At 35.6% G+C, this 22,398-nt stretch overlaps 1 protein-coding gene across 3 annotated transcripts in view; it reads right to left on the bottom strand.

Moving 5' to 3' along the window:
- The window catches only part of LOC133174160 (zinc finger HIT domain-containing protein 2-like), a 26,459-nt gene extending 4,061 nt beyond the window's left edge, over positions 1-22,398 (bottom strand). Inside the window, exons 1-7 of one of the 3 annotated variants that reach the window (XM_061309219.1) lie at positions 22,322-22,398; positions 17,301-17,450; positions 3,756-3,826; positions 3,521-3,571; positions 2,948-3,072; positions 2,455-2,541; positions 43-159 (exon numbers count right to left, since the gene is read on the bottom strand). In XM_061309219.1, coding sequence (XP_061165203.1) covers positions 43-159; positions 2,455-2,541; positions 2,948-3,072; positions 3,521-3,571; positions 3,756-3,826; positions 17,301-17,450; positions 22,322-22,347 — 627 coding nt within the window. In that variant the 5' untranslated portion in view covers positions 22,348-22,398. Of the gene's footprint in view, positions 1-42; positions 160-2,454; positions 2,542-2,947; positions 3,073-3,520; positions 3,572-3,755; positions 3,827-16,727; positions 16,745-17,007; positions 17,052-17,300; positions 17,451-22,321 lie in introns of those variants that run through there. The other 2 variants (XM_061309220.1, XM_061309221.1) reach the window with 2 other exon arrangements.

Here is a 22,398-nt window from a genome sequence, read left to right as displayed (position 1 = left end):
GAAATGGAAACCTGAAATAAAATGAGAGAGACATCATCTTACGAGAGCAGCTTCCTGTGGACAGTCCCAGTGAGTTCCGTTATACAGGTGACAGACAAACACATAGGCATACAGGACATTAACTATGTTGTTCCTGATATCAGCTGATGGCTTAGATTTCTAGGGAAGATAAAATTCATAACCTTTTCTCTTCTTTGTATTTATATTTACAAAAAAAAAAACAACAAATTATTATTAGTATTTAAAAAAAAACTACGTGATTACTTAATACATGTAGAGATCTAGATAATTTCTCTTTCTACCATCCATGTTATGGGTGTAACATGGGTGGTAGAAAATGAGTAAATGTGTAAAAATTAAACTTAAAATTTAAGGACTCTCTACACCAGTGCAAAATGTTTTTTGGACATTGAGAAAATTATATTGAATAAAGATGTAAATATTGAGCTTATATATTTAATTTTTAATAGATGGTACGTGGCATTTACCCCCAGGAAAAATGTTCAAACACAACACAGTATCAATGAACAGAAATCACAGTTGTTTACTTCCATGAAGAAAATACATGTACATGTAAATAACGTGTTCAGTTAATCTATCTTGGCTTATTAAAATGTTAAGAATACTTGTATTGATTACAAATTTAGTAATAAACTGTAAATTTCTATTTATTGGAATTCAGATCTAAGGGCAGATCACTCTAACTGCAGAAAAATACCATAGAATCAGAACTCTTTAGTGTGCAGTGTAGAGAGGGTTCTTAAAGCTTAACACTTACATGCATAGGTGAATAATTTTAGCAGAAAGACACTTACAGTATGTACCTTTAATGATGATGATTATATCCATGGAGATAAACAGAGGTACGAGGGGTGATCAAAAAGTTCGCGAACTAATTGAATAACTCTCATAAAAGAGATAAAATTAGATTTCAGTGTTTATTATTTTTTAAAGTAGTCCTCTCCGATTTTAATGCACATCAGCAACCGTTCTGCCCACGCGCAATTCATGTGATCCAGGCGGTCACATGACATGCTCCGAAGCGTTCTGTTCACAGGAGCTAAAAGATTCTTCCGAGTCTTATATTTCTTACCATACAACTTATTTTTTAAAACAAGAATTGTCCATTTGTCATAAATGGCCTAATCTCGGCAATAGGATGGGTTGATAAGGATATCTTTTGCTAGAATGAGCATGGTGGCCATAACAACCCGACTTCTCTGTCTTTGGTGCGTCGTTTTTCCATTGTGGATAAAGTATGGGCGCATTCTTTTTATCATATCTGATATGTTTAAAGTCTGAAGTAAACGATACTTTAGTGATTTAATCATTATAATATTCTTAAAATATTCAACTATATTTCTAACTTTAACTTGACGATCTTTCATAACAAATTGCTCAACTAAGGACACATCTCTTCCCAAGCTCACTTTCACCGGGCACCAGAACAAACATCGTTTTTAACCATCTCCCTTCCTTCACTAAAACAATCAATCCAATTAATGATTGAACTTCTGGTAAGTCTTTTGTCTTCATAAACCTTGTACAAATTACTATATGCTACTGCAAAGGAATTTTCAAGATATACGTTAAACTTTACAGCCTTTCATTGATCGAGTACGACTGTGTCAGCCATTTTTTGTTACAAGTCACCTACATATTGACGTCATTTTCACATTGCGACGTCACAAAAATGGAGCAAAACATTACGTAACAACTGCTATTTATAGAACATGTTTATGATTATTTGTGTGCCAAATTTCATTCTAATCTGAATTGTGGTTTTGTAAATATAGAAATAGTTCGCGAACTTTTTGATCACCCCTCGTATATATGATATAAGAAAGTTCATAGTGATTGACTTCTGAGCAAACAGCACATGCAAAAAGTAGCTGCTAACCTATTTTCTTAAAAAAAGATTTTTGTTGATTTATGAGAGCTTTACTGATAAGCACTAACCCTCAGCTTCCCTCTTAGAAAAAAAATCTGGATCCACCCATGCCTCAAAGCCTTACCGTTCAATGTGTATAAATCTCTAGCTTCTCCCTTGGGAAAAAATTCTAGATCCACTCCTTCCTCTGACCACCCTGCCTGAGACCCCCACCCCTGCATCAGATTGTCCACCCCTGCCTCAGACCTCCACCCCTGCCTTAGATGGTCCACCCCTGCCTCAGACCCCCACCCCTGCTTTAGATTGTTCACCCCTCCTTAGATTGTCCATCCCTGCCTCAGACCCCCACCCCTGCCTTATATTGTCCACCCCTGCCTAAGACCCCCACCCCTGCCTCAGACCCCCACCCCTGCCTTAGATTGTCCACCCCTGCCTCAGACCCCCACCCCTGCATCAGACTGTCCACCCCTGCATCAGATTGTCCACCCCTGCCTTAGATTGTCCACCCCTGCCTCAGACCCCCACCCCTGCCTAACTCCATCCATCCCTGCTCAGAGCCTTACCGTTAAAAGTTTAGAGATGTCTGGTATTTTCTGAATCACTGCTGGAGCCTGGTTTTCCTTCACACTGTCTACTTCACTAATCTTCTCCTACAGGGAGCCAACAAATGTAAACCATAAGTAAAATGTAAAGCAAACAAATTTTTAGTGAAAAGTGTTAACTTGTGAAAAAAATTCACATCAGTCAAACTTAAAAACTGGACCAATATTAAATTATCATATCACTATTGTTTTTGATTTTATATTAGACATACAACATCAAAAACTTGCCATCAAATATGCTAACCTACCCTCTGTCTCAGTTTTCACATACTGTACATGAATAATAATGTACAATTCAAATTCATGTATTTTACTCCTTTAAAAGTTGTAAAGCCTTCTAATATTATGAGATTAACAAACCGACTACAATCCATCCTTATATGTAATAATGTCCCTGCAAGATTCTAAAAAAGAGATGCAATATTTCTAAAAAATAAAATCAAAGTCTTCCCACCTTGACATTCCACCATGGAGTCCAAATTTCCACAAGGTCAGCAAGATGACCATCCTTGACCATTTTATTGAACTGAGCCTTTTCTTGCTCAGTGAGTCTGTTCCAGATGAGGTCAGTGTCTGTATCTGAAAATACAGGCTTAATATGTTATCTTCAAGCATACAAATAACTGCTTTAATAGTTTTGTCAGTACAAATAATTCTTTAGAATGTCTAAGAAAACCCTGACACAGCGTCAAGATCTGACGACACGTTCCTCAAATATCTGGTTTTGCACTCCTTTGTAATTTACCAAAAATCTTTATAATTATCATTATTTTTGATTTTAAAACTATTTTCAAAATGTCTGAAAAATAAATAAACCAAAAATTGCGATATCAGCAGTTCAAGTGATTGCCAGTATAGGATTATACAGGAAATGCCATCCTCCAGAATCTTGCACAAATGACTGGTAATGTTCCCCAATTTTTTGTGAGAAAATTTCTTTAAGTAGCAAATATTTCAATCATTCTATATTTTTAGATGACCTTAAGTACAAGGTGTTACCTAAATCAAGTTAGGTACAGGGTGTTACCTAAATCAAGTCCAGTCAGGCGCTGCGAGAGTTCGTCACATTCCTCTTTCTCTAAAAAAGAAACGTAAAACAACTTCACAGCATACTCTTGTTTTTTTCAATAATTATATTCCTAAGTAGCTTTGAATCACAGTACATGTAGCTAAGGCTTTTCATTTTAATGTGATTAGTAATAAGAATTTGTATAGACAAGCCATTTATTGAAGGTAATGTATGTTACTTGTTTAATAATTACCCAGTTCATTGTCTACCTCTTCTTTTTCTAATCTGTCCAGCATTTCCAACATTTTCTGTTTTTTTTCAGTGCTACAAAAATCATACAAATATTTGAACAAGAGACCCTATTCTGTTGTTAAACTTTGATCCCCTTTTGAGGCCCCACCCTACCCTCAGGGGCCATGATTTGAACAATTTAATTTACTCTATCTCAGGAAGCTTTCACTTAAGTTTCATCTTTAAGGTCTTCCGTTTCCAACGGAAGACCTTCTACTGATTGTTACGATTAAGATTATTAGGGTCTTCCGTCTTCAGCGGAAGACCCTTCTATTATTCTTCGGTTTCTTTTTCACTTTTATTATTATTATTTTTATTCTTTTTTCTTCTTACAAATTTTGTGCAGAAGATTTCTCGGAGATGGCTTGTTCAATTTCATTCAAATTTTCATGGTAGATGCGTTGACATCTGAAGTTAATTCCGGCAATTCCGTTAAGGGATATTAACTTCCGGTCGGAAGTTATCGCCCTTTTATCAAAATTTAGAGGACCTCCTTGTCTGCGATGGAACTCAAAAACGGCTTAAGCCAGAGCGCTGAAATTTTCAGTGATGATAGAGGACATATTGCCATTTTGCACCTGGGTTTGGATATTTTCCGGAAGTGCCTAGTATGAAAGCTCGGTAGGGGTCAAAATTTAGGACACGAAACATGAGTGAATTTTTGAGACATTTTGTATCATATCTTTTAAAGTATAATTATTTTGTTAAGACGTACTGAACAATATTTGTGCAGAATGACAAGATCTTTAATATGATATCAAGAAAAAAGGGCTGACTCATCATATTAGGGGCCGAGAGGGGCCAAAAGTATTAAATCAATAACTCTTTAACGATCAATATTTTGGTATACATTACTGAAGCAAAAATGTTTATCTTAACAATTTACAACTATTTATTATAATATATATGTCATATGTTACATAATTAGGGGCCATAAGGGGCCAGAATGCCAAATCTTTGACGCTTTATATCTTAAAACTATGACATATTTTCATAAGCAATATTGAACAAAAGATGTTCAAAATAATGTTCTAAACAATATGCAACCTTTCATTTTTTGCTAAACGTCCCCATTAAGGAGTTGAAGGATCGGCCCCTAAATACTTCTTTTGCAAATATCTCAGAAACGAAAAAGAATTTCTGACTAATTATTGAACAAAAAGTGTTCAAAATCATGAGAGCTTTAAAATGATGTGATAAAAAAGGGGCTGGACCCTCAAAATAGGGGCTGAGAGGGGCCGAAAGTCTTTGATCAATTACTCTTTAACGATCAATATTTTGTAATGCATTACTGAAGCAAAAATGTTTATCTCCACACTTTACAACTATATATTATGATATTCACATCTAATGTTACATAATTAGGGGCCATAAGGGGCCAGAATGCCAAATCTTTGACGCTTTATATCTTAAAAGTATGAAATATTTTGATAAGCAATATTGAACGAAAGATGTTCAAAATAATGTTATAAACAATATGCAACCTTTCATTTTTTGTTAAACGTCCCCATTAAGGAGTTGAAGGACTGGCCCCTAAATACTTCCTTTGAAAATATCTCAGAAACGAAAAAGAATTTCTGACTAGTTGTTAAATAAAAAGTGTTCAAAATTATGAGAGCTTTAAAGTGATATGAAGAAAAAGGGGCTGGACCCTCAAAATAGGGGCTGAGAGGGACCGAAAGTCTTTGAACAATTACTCTTTAACGATCAATATTTTGTAATGCATTACTGAAGCAAAAATGTTTATCTCAACAATTTACAACTATATGTATTATGATATTCACATCATATGTTACATAATTAGGGGCCATAAGGGGCCAGAATGCCAAATCTTTGACGCTTTATATCTTAAAACTATGAAATATTTTGATAAGCAATATTGAACAAAAGATGTTCAAAATAATGTTCTAAACAATATGCAACCTTTCATTTTTTGCTAAACGTCCCCATTAAGGAGTTGAAGGACCGGCCCCTAAATATATCCTTTGCATATATTTTGGAAACGAAAAAGAATTTTTGAATAGTTGTTGAACAAAAAGTGTTCAAAATCATGAGAGCTTTAAGGTGATATCAATGAAAAGGGTCTGACCCTTTAAATAAAGGGCCGAGAGGGGCCAAAAGTATACAATCAATAACTCTTTAATGATCAATATTTTGTAATATATTACTGAAGCGAAATAGTTCATCTTCACACACTTTTTCTAAATAACATGATGTTGATATCATATGTTACGCAATAAGGGGTCTTTAGGGGGCCAGATTGCATAATCTTTGGCGCAATATATCTCGAAAAGGAAGAATATTTTGATAAACAGTATTGAACAAAAGACGTTCAAAATAAAATTCTGAACAATATGCATTCTTTCGATTTTTGCTAGACATCTCCATTTAGGACTTGAAGGGCCGGCCCTTAATATTTCTTTTGCATATATCCTCAAAACAAAAATGAATTTCTGAATAGTTGTTGAACAAAAAGTGTTCAAAATCATGAGAGCTTTAAGATGATATCAAGAAAAAGGGGCTGACCTCTCACATTAGGGGCCAAGAAGGGCCGAAGGTCTTTAATCTATAACCCTTTAATGTTCAATATTTTGTTAAACATTACGGTATTAAAGCAAAATTGTTCGTCTTAACAATTTATTTATATCATTATATTTGATCGAAAATCTCAGTCAAATTCTTATATCATCTTATCAAAAATCGGACGGAAGACCCACTCGTTGCTCGCAACGAGATCTCATCTAGTTCTTCTTCTTTTTTTTCTCCTTACCGATTTTGTGCAGAAGATTTCTCGGAGATGAATTGATCGATTTACTTCAAATTTTCAGAGTTTATGTCTTATCATCTGAAGTTTGTACCGGCATTTCAAAATTTGAAAAATCACTTCCGGTTGGAAGTTATCGCCCTTTTATTAAAATTCAGAGGACCTCCTTGTCTGCGATGGAACTCAAAAACGGCTTAAGCTAGAGCGCTGAAATTTTCAGTGATGATAGAGGACATGTTGCCATTATGCACCTGGGTTTAGATATTTTCCGAAAGTGCCTAGTATGGAAGCTCGGTAGGGGTCGAAATTTAGGACACGAATCATGAATGAATTTTTGAGACATTTTGTACAATATCTTTTAAAGTATAATTATTTTGTTAAAACATATTGAACAATATTTGTGCAGAATGACAAGATCTTTATCATGATATCAAAGAAAAAGGGATGACTCGTCATATTAGAGGCCGAGAGGGGCCAAAAGTATTAAATCAATAACTCTTTAACGATCAATATTTTTTAATGCATTACTGAAGCAAAAATGTTTATTTTAACAATTTACAACTATAGATTACAATATTCGCATCATACGTTACATAATTAGGGGCCATAAGGGGCCAGAATGCTAAATCGTTGACGCTTTATATCTCAAAAGTGGGAAGTATTTTGATAAGCAATATTGAACAAAAGATGTTCAAAATATTGTTCTAAACAATATGCAACCTTTCATTTTTTGCTAAACGTACCCATTAAGGAGTTGAAGGGCCAGCCCCTAAATATATCTTTCGCATATATCTCGGAAACAAAAAAGAATTTCTGAATAGTTGTTGAGCAAAACGTGTTCAGAATCATAAGATCTTTAAAGTGGTATGAAGAAAAAGGGACTGGCCCCTCAAAATAGGGGCCGAGAGGCGCCAAAAGTATTTAATCAATAACTCTTTCGCAATCAATATTTTGGTATACATTACTGAAGCAAAAATGTTGATCTTAACAATCTTCAACTATATATAATAATATTTATGTCATATGTTACATGATTAGGGGGCAAAAGGGGCCAGAATGCCAAATCTTCGACGCTTTATATCTGAAAAGTGGGAAATATTTTGATAAGCAATACTGAACAAAAGATGTTTAGAATAATGTTCTGAACAATATGCAACCTTTTAGTTTTTGATAAACGTACCCATTAAGGAGTTGAAGGGCCAGCCCCTAAATATATCTTTCGCATATATCTCGGAAACGAAAAAGAATTTCTAAATAGTTGTTGAACAAAAAATGTTCAAAATCATGAGAGCTTTGAAGTGGTATAAAGAAAAAGGGGCTGGCCCCTCAAAATAAGGGCCCAGAGGGACTAATCAATAACTGTTTAATGATCAATATTTGTAATTCATTATTGAAACAAAAATGTTTATCTCAACAATTTTCAACTATATATTATGATATTTAAATCACATGTTACATGATTAGGGGCCAAAAGGGCCAGAAATATCTCGAAAGTGGGAAATGTTCTGATAAGCAATATTGAATAAAAGATGTTCAAAATAATGTTCTGAACAATATATAACCTTTCAATTTTTGCTAAACGTCCCCATTAGGGAGTTGAAGGGCCAGTTTTAAGATTGTATTGATCAAGAAAAGGGGCTGACCACTCTTATAAGGGGCCAAGTAGGCCGAAAGTCTTTACTAATCTATTTCTTTTTAATGATCAATATTTTGTTACACGTGCACATTACTGAAGCAAAAGTGTTCGTCTTAACAATTTACTTATATCAATATTTCTAAACGAAAATCTGAGTCAAATTCTTATCTCATCTTATCGAAAAAGCGGACGGAAGACCCACTCGTTGCTCGCAACGAGATCGAATCTAGTTCTTATTATTCTTTTTTTTTTTTTTTCCTAGACGCCAACTTTGACGCTTCATATCTTCCTCATTTTTAAACAGATTTTGTTCAAATTTTCAGAGCTTTTAGACTTTACAAAACACTGTCAGAATACCGTAATACAATTCGGAAATTACTTTCTGTTCACGAGTTATTCCCCTTTGATTGAATTTTGCATGCCTCCGATTTCCAGACAAAGGATCAGAAATGGTTATAATTGGAGCACAAAACCCTTTGAAATTCAAAAGAGGAAGCATTGAAGTTGTGCACATCGGTTTTTGTTATTTGATTTTTGCATTAAAAATGGCGCTAGAGAGGGGTCAAAAGTTAGAACGCGGAAAACAGCAAAAAAATTGACATATTTTCCTTTATATCTTGAAAACTAGAAATATTTTGTTAAGACATGTAGAACAAAAGTTGTGCATAATTGCAAGGGCTTTCATATTATACTATTTAAAAGGGGCTGGCCCCTATGATTAGGGATCTTGGGGCCTTAAAAGTTTTTGCTTTATAACTCAAAAACGGTAAATATTTCGATCTGGACCTTGGGAACAAAATTGTTCTTTTACACCTTTTTGATCTAATGAAAATGTTGTTTTGTTCGAGTATACCATGGGTATTGCGTAATACGTATTAGAAAGCAGGCCAGGTAAACAGGTAACGTTTTTCATTCGGCAAGGAAATCAGACCTCTTCATGTGTATAACTTAAACAGACTTGCTATCAATAATATACCCTGCGGTATTTAATGTTAATTTTCGTTTTAATAAGGTTTAAAACGTGGTTTATGGTTCACTATTAAATTATTTATTACAACTAGTCTTTCTTTTCTTCTTTATTAAATTAGATTAATAGTGTTCAAAAGCGGAGAATATTAAATCTATCTTTCTACGTTTATTATTACAACAAACTTTGTAAGTGATTTTAAACTGTATGCATTGAATAATTCACGATCATTAGCTGTATGCATATTACGGTCTCCATGTTCAGCTCGAAGTTATGTAGTTGTGTAACCCAACGCGCGAATCCCACGCCTTTGATCGAGGTCACCAGTGTACTAGCCACCTGTGGCCATAAACAAAGCTAGTATTTGTGATCGCGTATAATGTCAATTTTGTACAAAGAGCTATTAATTAAAGGAAAGTTATGTTTTTGATTATATCGAATCAGTAAGATTACTTTACCGATCTTTTATAATCTTAATTCCAAACACTGGTGCATAAAAATCATTTTGAATTTTAATCGCTGTTTTGTCTGTTCACGCAACAATACATTTAAAAAAAGTATTGCTCTATCCCGTGTTGTTGTATTTTAATTCATTTGCAATTGTAATTGAATGGGGGCTTCGGTAAATAATTGTAATTACTACGCATGTTACGCACATATTATTTTTACCATCACTCTTGTGAATGTCCATTTATTATTTATAGAATTAAATAAACATTAACATAAATAAAAATTCCTTCAAATATACATGTAGTATAATTCAAGTCTTTGTAATATAGCAAACAGTTTCATCCATCTCTGTCGCTTTGTGTCTTTAGTGTTGTAGTCCAGTCCTCGTTTACATGCACGTGGCCACAGAGAGCCGCGGGCACCTCGATGTTGAACAAATTATTTTTTCTACTTAACTTGTTACTGTATGCGAACAAAATGATAAACGTGTAATTATTTATAGGTTCCCATTATTTTTTCTGAAAATCAGAACACATTTATCAGCTCTCTTAAGGTTTTACGGACACATACAATGTACACGCATGCAAGTACAGAACATGCACGTTTTATAAGTGCATATGCAAGAGCGCCCCAAATATATGCATATCGAGAGTTTGAAATACAGAAAAATTCTAAATCCCGTATTTTTTTTTCATTATTTTTGCAATAAAATATCGACTACACTGAAATGATTTTATTGATTTACAGCATATATTAAAGTGAATTATAGGTCCGCTGAGTTGATCATGAGTTGTTTTTATAACGGGTAGTCCTCCTGGCCAGTCATCGTCACGGTTTGTAACATCGTAATTACACAGGTAAATGCTAAGATGTCAATCCATATATTTTCCATAAGAAATGAATTACCGGGAGATGTCTCGTTTTCTCTGATCATATATTAATTGACAGCGTTTATGAACAGCTGTTAAAACACAGGCCTTTGTAAACCGGTAAATCACAAAAAAGAAAAATCCGAGACATAAAAAACAGAAAATATAAATGTCTCTGGAAATAAAATTGCCTTTAGATAACTAAAATAAATTAATGTCCGCCGATTTTTGAATTAATCCGAACATTCATTGATGTGTACCGGTATAGTGCACCTGTACAGGCAGTTTGTATATTTTTATGAAGCCTTCGTCCAAACGAACAATATAATAAATCTTGAATGAATTAACTAACCCCTTCAGTACACACACATTCGCCTATACCTGAGATCTAATCAAAATCAGATCTTTTTTACGGCCCGGAATTCTGATAGTCGCTGTATTTCTAATCTGATTGACTATACACGTACCTTTAGCAAATATTCTTTAATTTTCTTCGGGACCCCTGCATCACTAGTCAGGTGCTGTACCGACTGAGCTACCCAGGCCGATATCCACGACCCAAACCATTACAGTTTAAATAATAAATAATTAATAAAACTTTTATTAACTAATATCTTCATTTTTTTTAAAATGAATTTTTAACTTAATTATAAGAAATCAATGCAGGTGCTCCATGTGTCAATTATTGTGATAGAGGTACTTACCACGTGACCTGATCATAATGCATTCATATTGGTCAACTCTGTGATGTATGTGTGTATTTGTCAAACCTTTCAAACTCTTTCCTCTTGACACCATCTTTAAGTGTATTAAAAAGTCAAGCGACTTCCTGTCAATTTTGAATATCGCCACCGCACGTGTATTTTGAACTTTGATTACCAATTTCATTATTTTCATCAATAATAAATATCCTTTTAGCCTGTCATTTTCGGAATTTTAAAAACTAAACTTCACACAAAAATCACTGACTTCTTGTTAAGTTATAATGCAAACAAACGACTGAAACATCTTGAACACAAGAAGGGTTGGTGAGGTGCATAACTACATGTATAAAATAAAAAAAAGCAAAGGCGGGTCCAGGGCCGGCGCGCCGGGCGCACGCCCCCCCCCCCTTCCGTTTTCGAATTTTTTGTATGTAGAACTTATATGTCCATTATCCTTAAATCAAGGAAAAAACATCTCTTATTTGTAAGAATTTGTCAACTTCTGGGGGCTTCGCCCCTGGATCCCCACCAGGGCTTTGTTATAGACCCTCTGGGGGCTTCATTGCAGCCCCCCGACCCCTCCCCTGCCTTCTACTCCCCCCCCCCCCCCGTTATGAAATTCCTGGATCTGCCACTGCAAGGGGCGTAATAAACAAGAATAATATAACTTTGAAGGGATGTGATCATCGGTATTGGTACTTTTACCTATGATATATACAAAGACCTCTAGATCTACACGACAGAAATAAAGCTTGAGCGGCAGCTCTGCTTTAAAACATGTATCTACTTTTCGGTACAATCATAGAAAATTATAAGTATTTAGCAAATCCTTGCTACAAAGCACAAACACCATAATATTAAACTTGACATGTAACTGAAATTATTCCATCAATAATCCACGAACATACATTGAAAGGATTATAAATATCTGTAGAAATTAAAAAGCAATTTGGAATTTAAAAAAAAAAAAAACTGTCGGCGAGTTTCTTATTGCTGCTATTGCGTTGAACATGCCATTTGATTGACAATCTCTCTATATATGTAATATAGAATTTTTTGTATTATTTTCATTTTTTAGCTTAATAATTAAATATTACTGATTATTTCTATTTTTATCATTATTTTGTACTACACGTATGTGTTTGTGGTTTAAGTGCAAAGTTAGGCTTTAGATTATAAAACTTTAACATATGCCAGGACAGACATTTCTACATGTTACTTTTCAAGGACATAGCATCGTTTTTGAAAAGGGGGGGGGGGGGGAGCCAGAGAAAAAAAATTAACTTACCTGAAAAGACTTCACAAGCAAAACCAAAATAGGAAAATAGCTCAGAATCCTATTTCCTGGCGGAAAGGGGTGGGGACAACGGGACTATACTGCAACAAAAAGTGGGGGCCAACGGGACTTTCAATGAACATTACTAAAGTAAAAAATTAGGTCTGAAAAAAGGGGGAGGCTGATGCTACGTGCCTGCTCTTATAGCTCATGCTTTATTTGATCTGCAGTATCATAAGTTTACTTGATTGAATATCTCGGAGTCTCTCTTATCCTTTCTACAGCCTTTTAGTTTGACCAACTATGCAAAATTTAGCCTTTTGAACAGTTGGCGTTAGGGCTTTCATACTTCACATCCGAAATTCTTTGTGACAAGACCTTTTCTTTGGAATAAATATTTTTGACCTTGTGACGTTCACCTTGGAGTTTGACCCACTTTTTAAAAAATCTAACCTTGGCAATACCTTTTGAACGGTTGGGACTAGTGTTTTCACACTCACAGGTGTATTCCTTGTGAAAACGCTGTTCATTGGATATCAACAATTTTTACTATTTGACCTTGACCTTGGAGTTTGACGTACTTTAAAAAAAATTAAAAGTTTTGACTTTTCACCTTTGACCTTAGAGTTTGACCTACCTTTGAAACATTTTAATCTCATTCATAACTTTTCAACGGTTGGTGTTAGGGTTTTCGTATTTTTACATGTGTGTTTCTTGTGACAAGACCCTCCCTTGAGTACCGACAGTTTTGAGTTTTGTCCTTGATCTTGGGGTTTGACCTACTTTTGAAAAAAAAAAACGTTGACCTTTGTCATAACTTTTGAATAATTAATGCTAGGGCTTTCATATTTCAATGTCTATTTCTTATGACAAGGCATTCCTTTGGACACCGTTAATCTATCCTTGACCTTAACATTTGACTTGAGTATAAAAAAAATTAACCTTTGCCATGCTTTTCAATAGTTAGTCTTATAGCGGTTTCATATTTCACAGTTATATTCACTGAGACGAGATCTTTCTTTGGGTAACATAATTTCTTATCTCTTGACTTTGACCTTGGAGTTGGATACGGATTTGAGAAACTTAAACCTTTGCCATAAGCTCGATACCGGGGCATCAGTGTTTCACAAACACGTCTTGTTCAATATCCAAACTGGACAAAAACATTCACAATGAATCCTTAAATCATTGTGTGGAACCTGATAAATTATTTGACTCGATCTATGGTCTGAAAGAACATGGCTAACCTTATCCAGTCAATAACTCACAGATTGGGATTTTTCTTAACCAGTGTGTGTTATGGTCTTGATGAAAGGTCATTTGGATGAGTTTGGATGAGAAGCTTTAAATTCGTTACCGTCTTTTTCTAGTGAAACATTGTTGGTATCATGCAGAGTGTGACATGGCCTAAACTCAAGTTCAAGGTCAATAAGGATAAGATATTTTGACTGGATGTATGGACTGTATGAACATGAGTGAATTTGAGAAGTTAGTAATACACAGATGGGGTTTGCTCATAACCAGAGAGTGTCATGACTTTCGCAAGGTCATTTGGACAAGTTCAAGGTCACATGCATTCCTTTATCGTCTTTATAATACAGAGTGAAACATTGTTAGTTGATACCTCTTACAAGATTGCTTATAACCTTATGATATGGCATGACCTTGACTCAAGGTCACTTCTTCCTGCCTGCAGCTCCAACGGAAGACCTACTCGTTGCTTTGCAACGAGCTCGGCTCTAGTTTCTTATCTAATTGTTCTTGAGAAGAGTTTTTAATGACCCCACACCCTATATTTACTTTTTCTTGATTTTTCTCCCCTTTGAAAAGGGGTTGGCTCTTCATTTCTATAATTTAAAATCCCCGTTACCAAATGTGCTTGAAATTGGCCCAGTGGTTCTAAAAAATAGTCAAAAATGTAAAAAGTTTACAGTCAGTCAGATGGATTTATAAACCGACAGCTAGACAGACAGATGGATGCTGGACAATAGGTAATCAGCAAAGGCCGATTAGGCTTTCAGCTCAGGCGAGCTTAAAAATGAAAGAAAACCCAGGGAAAAATATTATCCTCGGTATTTAAGCATTTAGTTACTTTTCAAATGTAAACCTTTAAAGAGTAAAATGAAGGTCAAATCAAGGACCTCCCCTTTCCCCCAACTGTGGAGCAGAGATACATGTACACAGTTACTTGCATCAGGTTGAAAGAATATAACAAGAGGCCTAAGGGCCTTAACGGTCACCTGAGTATGATACAATAATTTAAAGGATGCATAGAGTATAATATGAACTGAAAGGTGAAGCTTTGTTGCCCAAACTTGACCAAATGGTCCAGATGTTCAAAAATCTGGTAAAAATTCCCTTCCTTATAAAATTTTTACTCTATTTACCTTCAGATATGCCCAGGTGCGGAGAAGATTTTTAAAGAAATAATGCATTTTTACGACAGATTCACTATATTATCAATAGAGCCCCCCCCCCCCCCCCCCCCCCCCCCCCGAAACACCAGAGCTTCTGACCCTGGGACCATAAGTTTGCTCATCATAACTAATCACTTTGTTTATCTGCTTAACACTAAGGAGCAAACAGGATTATTTAATAGAATTAATGCATTTTCACTATATTATCAAGAGCCCCACCCTCACACCAGCACATCTGACCCAGGGGTCATGAAATTCACTACTCTGAAAGAAGACTCTTGCTCATCATAACTATACACTTAGCTTCTTTGCTTTTTTAACCAGAAGCAGAAAAGAATATTTTCAAAGAAATTTTGCTTTTTCACTTTATAATCAATAGAAGCCCCCCCCCCCCCCCCCTCACCAGAACCCTTTAAACCTGGGGTCATAAAATTCACAATTTTGGAAGAGGCATCCTTGCGTATCATAACAATGTACTTAGTCTGTTTAAACAACACCCAGGGGCAGAGAAGAAGATTTTCAAAGAAATAATTCACCTTGACTATAGGATCTATATAGCCCCGCCCTAGCACCAGAACTCCTGTCCCCGGGGCCATGAATTGCACAATTTTGGAAGAGACATCCTTGCTTATCATAACAATGTACTTAGTTTGTTTAAATAATACCCAGGTGCAGAGAAAGAGATTTTGAAAGAATTAAAACATTTTCACTTTATAATCAATAGAGCCCCACCCTAACACCAGAACCCCTGATCCAGGGGCCACAAATTTCACAATTTTGGAAGAGGCATCCTTGATTATCATAACTATGTATTTAATGTGTTTCAGTAATACCCAGGAGTAGAGAAGAAGATTTTCAAAGAATTAATGCATTTTCACTACATAATCAATAGAGCTCCGCCCTAACACCAGAACTCCTGACCCAGGGGCCACGAAATTCACAATTTTGAAAGAGGCACTCTTGTTCATCATAACTATGTACTTAGTTAGTTTATTTAATACCCAGGAGCAGAGGAGAAGATTTTCAATGAATTAATGCATTTTCACTATATGATCAATAGAGCCCCGCCCTAACACCAGAACCCCTGCCCCTGGGGCCATGAAATTCACAATTTTGAAAGAGGCATTCTTGCTCATCCTAACTATGTACTTAGTTACTGAATTTAATACCCAGGAGTAGAGAAGAAGATTTTCAAAGAATTAATGCATTTTCACTATATAATCAATAGAGCCCCGCCCTAACACCAGAACCCCTGACCCAGGGGCCATGAAATTCACAATTTTGGAAGAGGCACTCTTACTCATCATAACTATATACTTTGTGAGTTTATTTAATACCCAGGAGCAGAGAAGAAGATTTTCAAAGAAATAATGCACTTTCACTATATGATCTATATAGCCCCGCCCTAGCACCAGAACCCCTGACCCTGGGGCCATGAATTTCACAATTTTGGTAGAGGACTCAATGCTTATTACAATGATGCCAACAGTTTGACTGCTTGATGTCCAGGAGTAAAGAAGAAGATTTTTAAAGATTGCATTAATTTTGGTGATTTTAGCCCCACCCCTCAGGCCCCAGGGGGGCAGGGACCATGAAATTCAAAATTTTTGTTCCCCTTCACCCATAGATGCTATATGCCAAATTTGGTTGAAATTGGTTGAGCGGTTTCAGAGAAGAAGCTAAAAATGTTCAAATGTTAACGCACATCGCACGACGCACGCCGACGGACAAAAACGGATAGCAATAGGTCACCTGAGTGACTCAGGTGACCTAAAAAAATAGATATCTTCTTTATTCACAGTGTTATAGTTAAAGGTTATCAGCAATGTAGTATTTCTTCTTAAAACAAACCTTTTCAATTACAGCAAAGCTTGTCGAAGCCAGACACCACTGTTCCATAGAAATTGGCCTGATTAGACAACATTGTACATAAGATAACATTTCAAACAACTGAATTTACTGAAAAGGACTTCCGTAAGTCCTAAAATCATGATAGGCAAGATTTCAGAATGTACAACAAGTTTTACTGTACTTTATCATGTTTATTTCATTTTTCATCTCAGATAGAAGTACATTCACGACATTGGTTACCTAGTCAGGTAGAGACCTAATGCCTTTTATTAAGTATTACCTGACCTCCTGATTCTCTAAGGCTTCCATACAACAGTATTACCTGACATACTGATTCTCTAAGGCTCCATATAGCAGTATTACCTGACATCCTAATTCTCTAAGGCTTCCATACAGCAGTCTTACCTGACATCCTGATTCTCTAAGGCTTCCATACAGCAGTCTTACCTGACATCCTGATTCTCTAAGGCTTCCATACAGCAGTATTACCTAACATCCTGATTCTCTAAGGCTTCCATACAGCAGTATTACCTGACATACTGATTCTCTAAGGCTTCCATACAGCAGTCTTACCTGACATCCTGATTCTCTAAGGCTTCCATACAGCAGTCTTTGTAGAAAGCCTCGGAGCAATCCCTGTGTAGGTCATCCCTGTAACACGTCAGTCCACAGTATCTGATATTACACCGGGGACATGTGTACTTCACTTCATCTTTCTTGCATCTTAAAGGTGTAAAATTTAAAATTGAATTTATATCTAATAATCTTCAAAGGGATCAATCTCCTACACAGCAGGGATACAGAAATACTTTTTAACCAAAAGTTCCTGCTTTTAAGTATTTTTATGTGGATTTATAATATTTATAGCTAAATGAAAAACAAGAGGCCCAAGGGCCTTAACGGTCACCTGAGTATAATACAACAATTTAGAAGTTAAATACACTGATAGATGAAGCATTGTTGCCCTAGCCCCCCCCCCCCCCCTCCTCAAGAACCCCAAAAACTGAGGCCATATATTTAAAAATTTTGGAAGAGGCATCCTTGTCTATTATAATCATGCACTTAGTTTGTTTAAATAATCTCCAGTAGCAGAGAAGTTTTTCAAAGAATCAATGCATTTTCACTATATAATCAATAGAGCCCCGCCCTAACACCAGAACCCCTGACCCTGGGGCCATGAAATTCACAATTTTTGAAAAGGCATCCTTATGCATCATAACCATGCACTTAGTTTGTTTAAATAATACCCAGGAGCAGAGAAGAAGATTTTCAAAAAATTAAAGCATTTTTACTATATAATCAATAGAGCCCTGCCCTAACACCAGAACCCCTGACCCAGGGGCCATGGCTTTCAAAATTCTGGAAGAGGCCCACCTCCTCATCATAACTACGTACTTAGTTACTTTATTAAATACCCAGGAGCAAAGAAGAAGATTTTCGAAGAATTAATGCATTTTCACTATATAATTTATAGAGCCCTGCCCTAACACCAGAACCCCTGACCCTGGGGCCATGAATTTCACAATTTTGGAAGAGGCACTCTTGCTCATCATAACTATGTACTTAGTTCCTTTATTTAATACCCAGGAGCAGAGAAGAAGATTTTCAAAGAATTAATGCATTTTCACTATATAATCAATACAGCCCCGCCCTAACACCAGAACCCCTGACCCTGGGGCCATGAATTTCACAATTTTGGAAGAGACAGTCTTGCTCATCATAACTATGTACTTAGTAACTTTATTTAATACCCAGGAGCAGAGAAGAAGATTTTCAAAGAATTTATGCACTTTCACTATATGATCTATATAGCCCCACCCTGGGGCCAGAACCCCTGACCCTGGGGCCATGAATTTCACAATTTTGGTAGAGGGCTCAATGCTTATTACAATGATGCCAACAGTTTGACTGCTTCATGTCCGGGAGTAAAGAAGAAGATTTTTAAAGATTGCATTATTTTTGGTGGTTTTAGCCCCACCCCTCAGGCCCCGGGGGGGCAGGGACCATGAAATTCACAATTTTTGTTCCCCTTCACCCATAGATGCTATATACCAAATTTGGTTGAAATTGGTTGAGCGGTTCTAGAGAAGAAGTTAAAAATGTTCAAAAGTTAACGCACGATGGACGACGCACGACGACGGACAAAAACAGATAGCAATAGGTCACCTGAGTGACTCAGGTGACCTAATAATCATCATTTTTTGCACTGGAATTTATATCCCATTTGGGACATTATATCCCAAACAGCCAATTATATTTCATTAGGACAAGTGGTCTCAACCTGTTGAAAACTATAACAAAAGACATAAATAACAGTTTCATAAAAGTTCAAAGTCTTGCATGATTTCACGGTCCCTATTGTTTACTTTTTTTCAATTCTTGTGCAATTTAAATCACATTAATCTTCAAAATTATCAGGGATAACAAAGTCACAATTTTGCCAGCTTTCAATCAGTGACCTATTTACTTGCCTAGTTTGCTTTTAACAAAATCAATAGTTTTAAAACTTTACAAATCATATACCCATTGGCCCATATAAAATAAAATTATCGCCAAACCCCCTAACTCTGCCTTCCCTAACTCAGTCACATTTTCAGGAAACTCTGCTCTGTTAATAAATGAATGAGATTGTGACATCATTTTTTGCATGCTGAAAATCTACAATCAAATGCCGAAAAATTATAACAGTCGAGTTCAAGAATGCTTGAAAACAAATAACAATTACACTTAATCTATTGTTTCTATCATATTTTATGTGACATCAGTAAGCACTTTTCCTTCATGCCCTATTCCATTGATATTTCCAACAATTTTGTATGTCAACATGTAGCTGTAGAACTATAGCTCTCTGGTTGAGAAAATTCAGACAGATAAACCAGAGAGCTATAGATCCAAGCATTTCCAAAACCTTCGATTTACAGTGATGCTTTTTTGTTGCTCGCTTAATTATTGCTCAGTATTGATGTTAATTTATCATATATTTTACTCCTATTTTTGATACTAATTACTTTAGGGTGCATTATTTTAGCAAGACCCCACTTATTGATGTCAGAATGCTAAATTTTATAGCTGACATTCAAAGGCCATATAGAGCTGTTTGGAACCGTTTTAAAGTTAATAAAGTATCAGAAATACAAGTAAATATGGTTAATCAAACAATATTGTTTTCAGTATCACCAAAAGAAAAAAAAATACACTTAAAATCCAATTAAATTCTTGGTGCACTCGATTTAAGAATGTAAGGGTAAACGAAATTTCCAAAAATTATTTACCTGATATATTTTTACAGCACTTTACAGGAGCTGAATTTTAACAAGCATAAACAAGATAAACATATGTGTCTGATATTAGAATAGTCAGGTCTGGTACAATCACTAGATTTAGCTACATAGCTTGAATTACCTACATAGCTTTATTTACCTACCTGAAGTAGCTTTATTTAGCTACTGAATCAAACTTACTTCTTAAATTAGCATTTTTCCCAGAAAGTGCAGAAAATTGCACTTTGATGCAGTGATAATTTTCAACTTTGAACTCATCTGAAAACATTCATGAAAAATCACTCTTGGAGATGTGTCTTTTTCTGCGCAATTGCAATCAAAGTTCTAAAAGTTTTGGGGCTATATACAACTGTTACATTTAATTTGTGACCAAACAGTTACCTCTTGAATGAAATAACAAAGAAAACCAGTTTAGTTTAACATGAGCACAATGTTAAGTAATCATATTTATCCACGCCTCATCGCACACAAGGTGTGTACAGTTACTCAAACTTTTCCTTAAAAAGTGTTCAAATGCAGCAATGTTAAAACTATCTCTGCTTTGGATTGCTTTTTAAATAATATACCAAGAATAGATATTAGTAGACATTTACTTGTGATTTTTTGTCTTCTTAAAGCTGAACACGATTCGTAAAAGGAATGTGTCGGCCATATTCATTTGGTCTCTGCTATATCTGAGGGCCCCTATACAAAGCCGCTCACTAAGTCACTGTTCAATGTAATCAATCGTCACCGGTGTAGATGGACATATGCTTATACAGCACTTGGTAGCGACAAAAAATAACCGAGTACTTCTTTTTATGCAAGAGAGTAAGATACCAAAGAAACTTACAACAGTTGCACAGGTCAGTGCAGTATACAAACAAACACAAATACACGTTACTGCAATAAAATGTAAACAAAGGTAATTAATGCAAGATAACCAGCATGAACACGGGTCACCATTCCACGCCGATACCCATGAAAATAAAGCAGTCAGGTGTAACAAATGCAAAGAGTATACCCCAGTGCTGATATCGTAGATAGTAATATCGAAAATGGCGTATGCCTATTTAAGAGTCGTGTTCAGCTTTAAAATAAAATGTAAAATTGTTAAAAGTTGTTTTGAAATAGCTAAATAAAGCTACCTGAGGTATGTAAATAAAGCTACGGTAGGTAATTTTAGCTACGAAGCTAAATGTACTGATGTACTGGACCTGTTAGTGCACAGGGACTTGAGACAATCTTAGCAAAATTGGGTATATTAGTATAATAGGGGAGAAGGGACCTAACGAGCCGTCATTAATTCCTCAGTGCCTCGCTTCAAACTCTAAAAACTTCGATTTTTATTCAAAAAACTCATGAAAAAGTTTTGCCAGTCCAAAGGCAGAATGTTGTCCTTTATTGTCATCAATTGATTATTTACCTTACTTCATTAAAACTTAGAAAAAAATATTCGAACTTCCGAGAATTAGGTCCTCGTCTTAAACCCTACACCATTTTTTCCATGCAATTTTCGTGCATTACCTTAATTTTCCGCACTTGTCATCTATTGCACTCTATCTTAGAGCAACGTTTAAAAATATAACTGCTTTTGGTCATCCTCACAATATTTGAGGGACCGTTGATCATCCGTCTTGAGAGATCAGCTCCATTTTCACCTTCGATTAGCCTCCGAGTTCAATCGGGTCAACCATATTGAATGAAATCCGCACTGAATGACTAAAGTTTAAACGGTGAAAGACGATTGGATAATATTACTAGTTGTTTACAGAATCAAATATGGCTGACCCGATTGAACTCTGAGGCTAATCGAAGGTGAAAATGGAGCTGATCTCTCCAGACGGACGATCAACGGTCCCTCAAATATTGCGAGGATGACCAAAAGCAGTTATATTTTTAAAATTTGCTCTAAGATAGAGGGCAAAGGATGACAAGTGCGGAAAATTAAGGTAATGCACGAAAATTGCATGGAAAAAATGGTGTAGGGTAAACGACGGCGACCTAATTCCCAGAAGTTAGAATATTTTTTTCTAAGTTTTAATGAAGTAAGGTAAATAATCAATTGATGACAATAAAGGACAACATTCTGCCTTTGGACTGGCAAAACTTTTTCATGAGTTTTTTGAATAAAAATCGAAGATTTTAGAGTTTGAAGCGAGGCACCGAGGAATTAATGGCGACTCGTTAGGTCCTTTCTCCCCTATTATACCATATACCCGATTTTGCTAAGATTATCTCAAGTCCCTATGTGTTAGTGTGTGACCCAAAACGTGACAATGACTTCTAATGAATACTACAAGAACAACAATACTTTGAAATGATATAACTCACATTTCACAAGCACTCTTTCTCTCCATATCTGTAAATTCTGTTATTGTTATGAACGTTCAGAAAACGACCCATGAAAT

This window comes from Saccostrea echinata, unplaced genomic scaffold, assembly GCF_033153115.1.
Source record: "Saccostrea echinata isolate AGI-Se365-2 ecotype Australia unplaced genomic scaffold, CSIRO_AGI_Sech_v1 ptg000057l, whole genome shotgun sequence".
Taxonomy (NCBI): Eukaryota; Metazoa; Mollusca; class Bivalvia; order Ostreida; family Ostreidae; genus Saccostrea; species Saccostrea echinata.
This window is presented reverse-complemented; position numbering and strand designations above follow the sequence as displayed.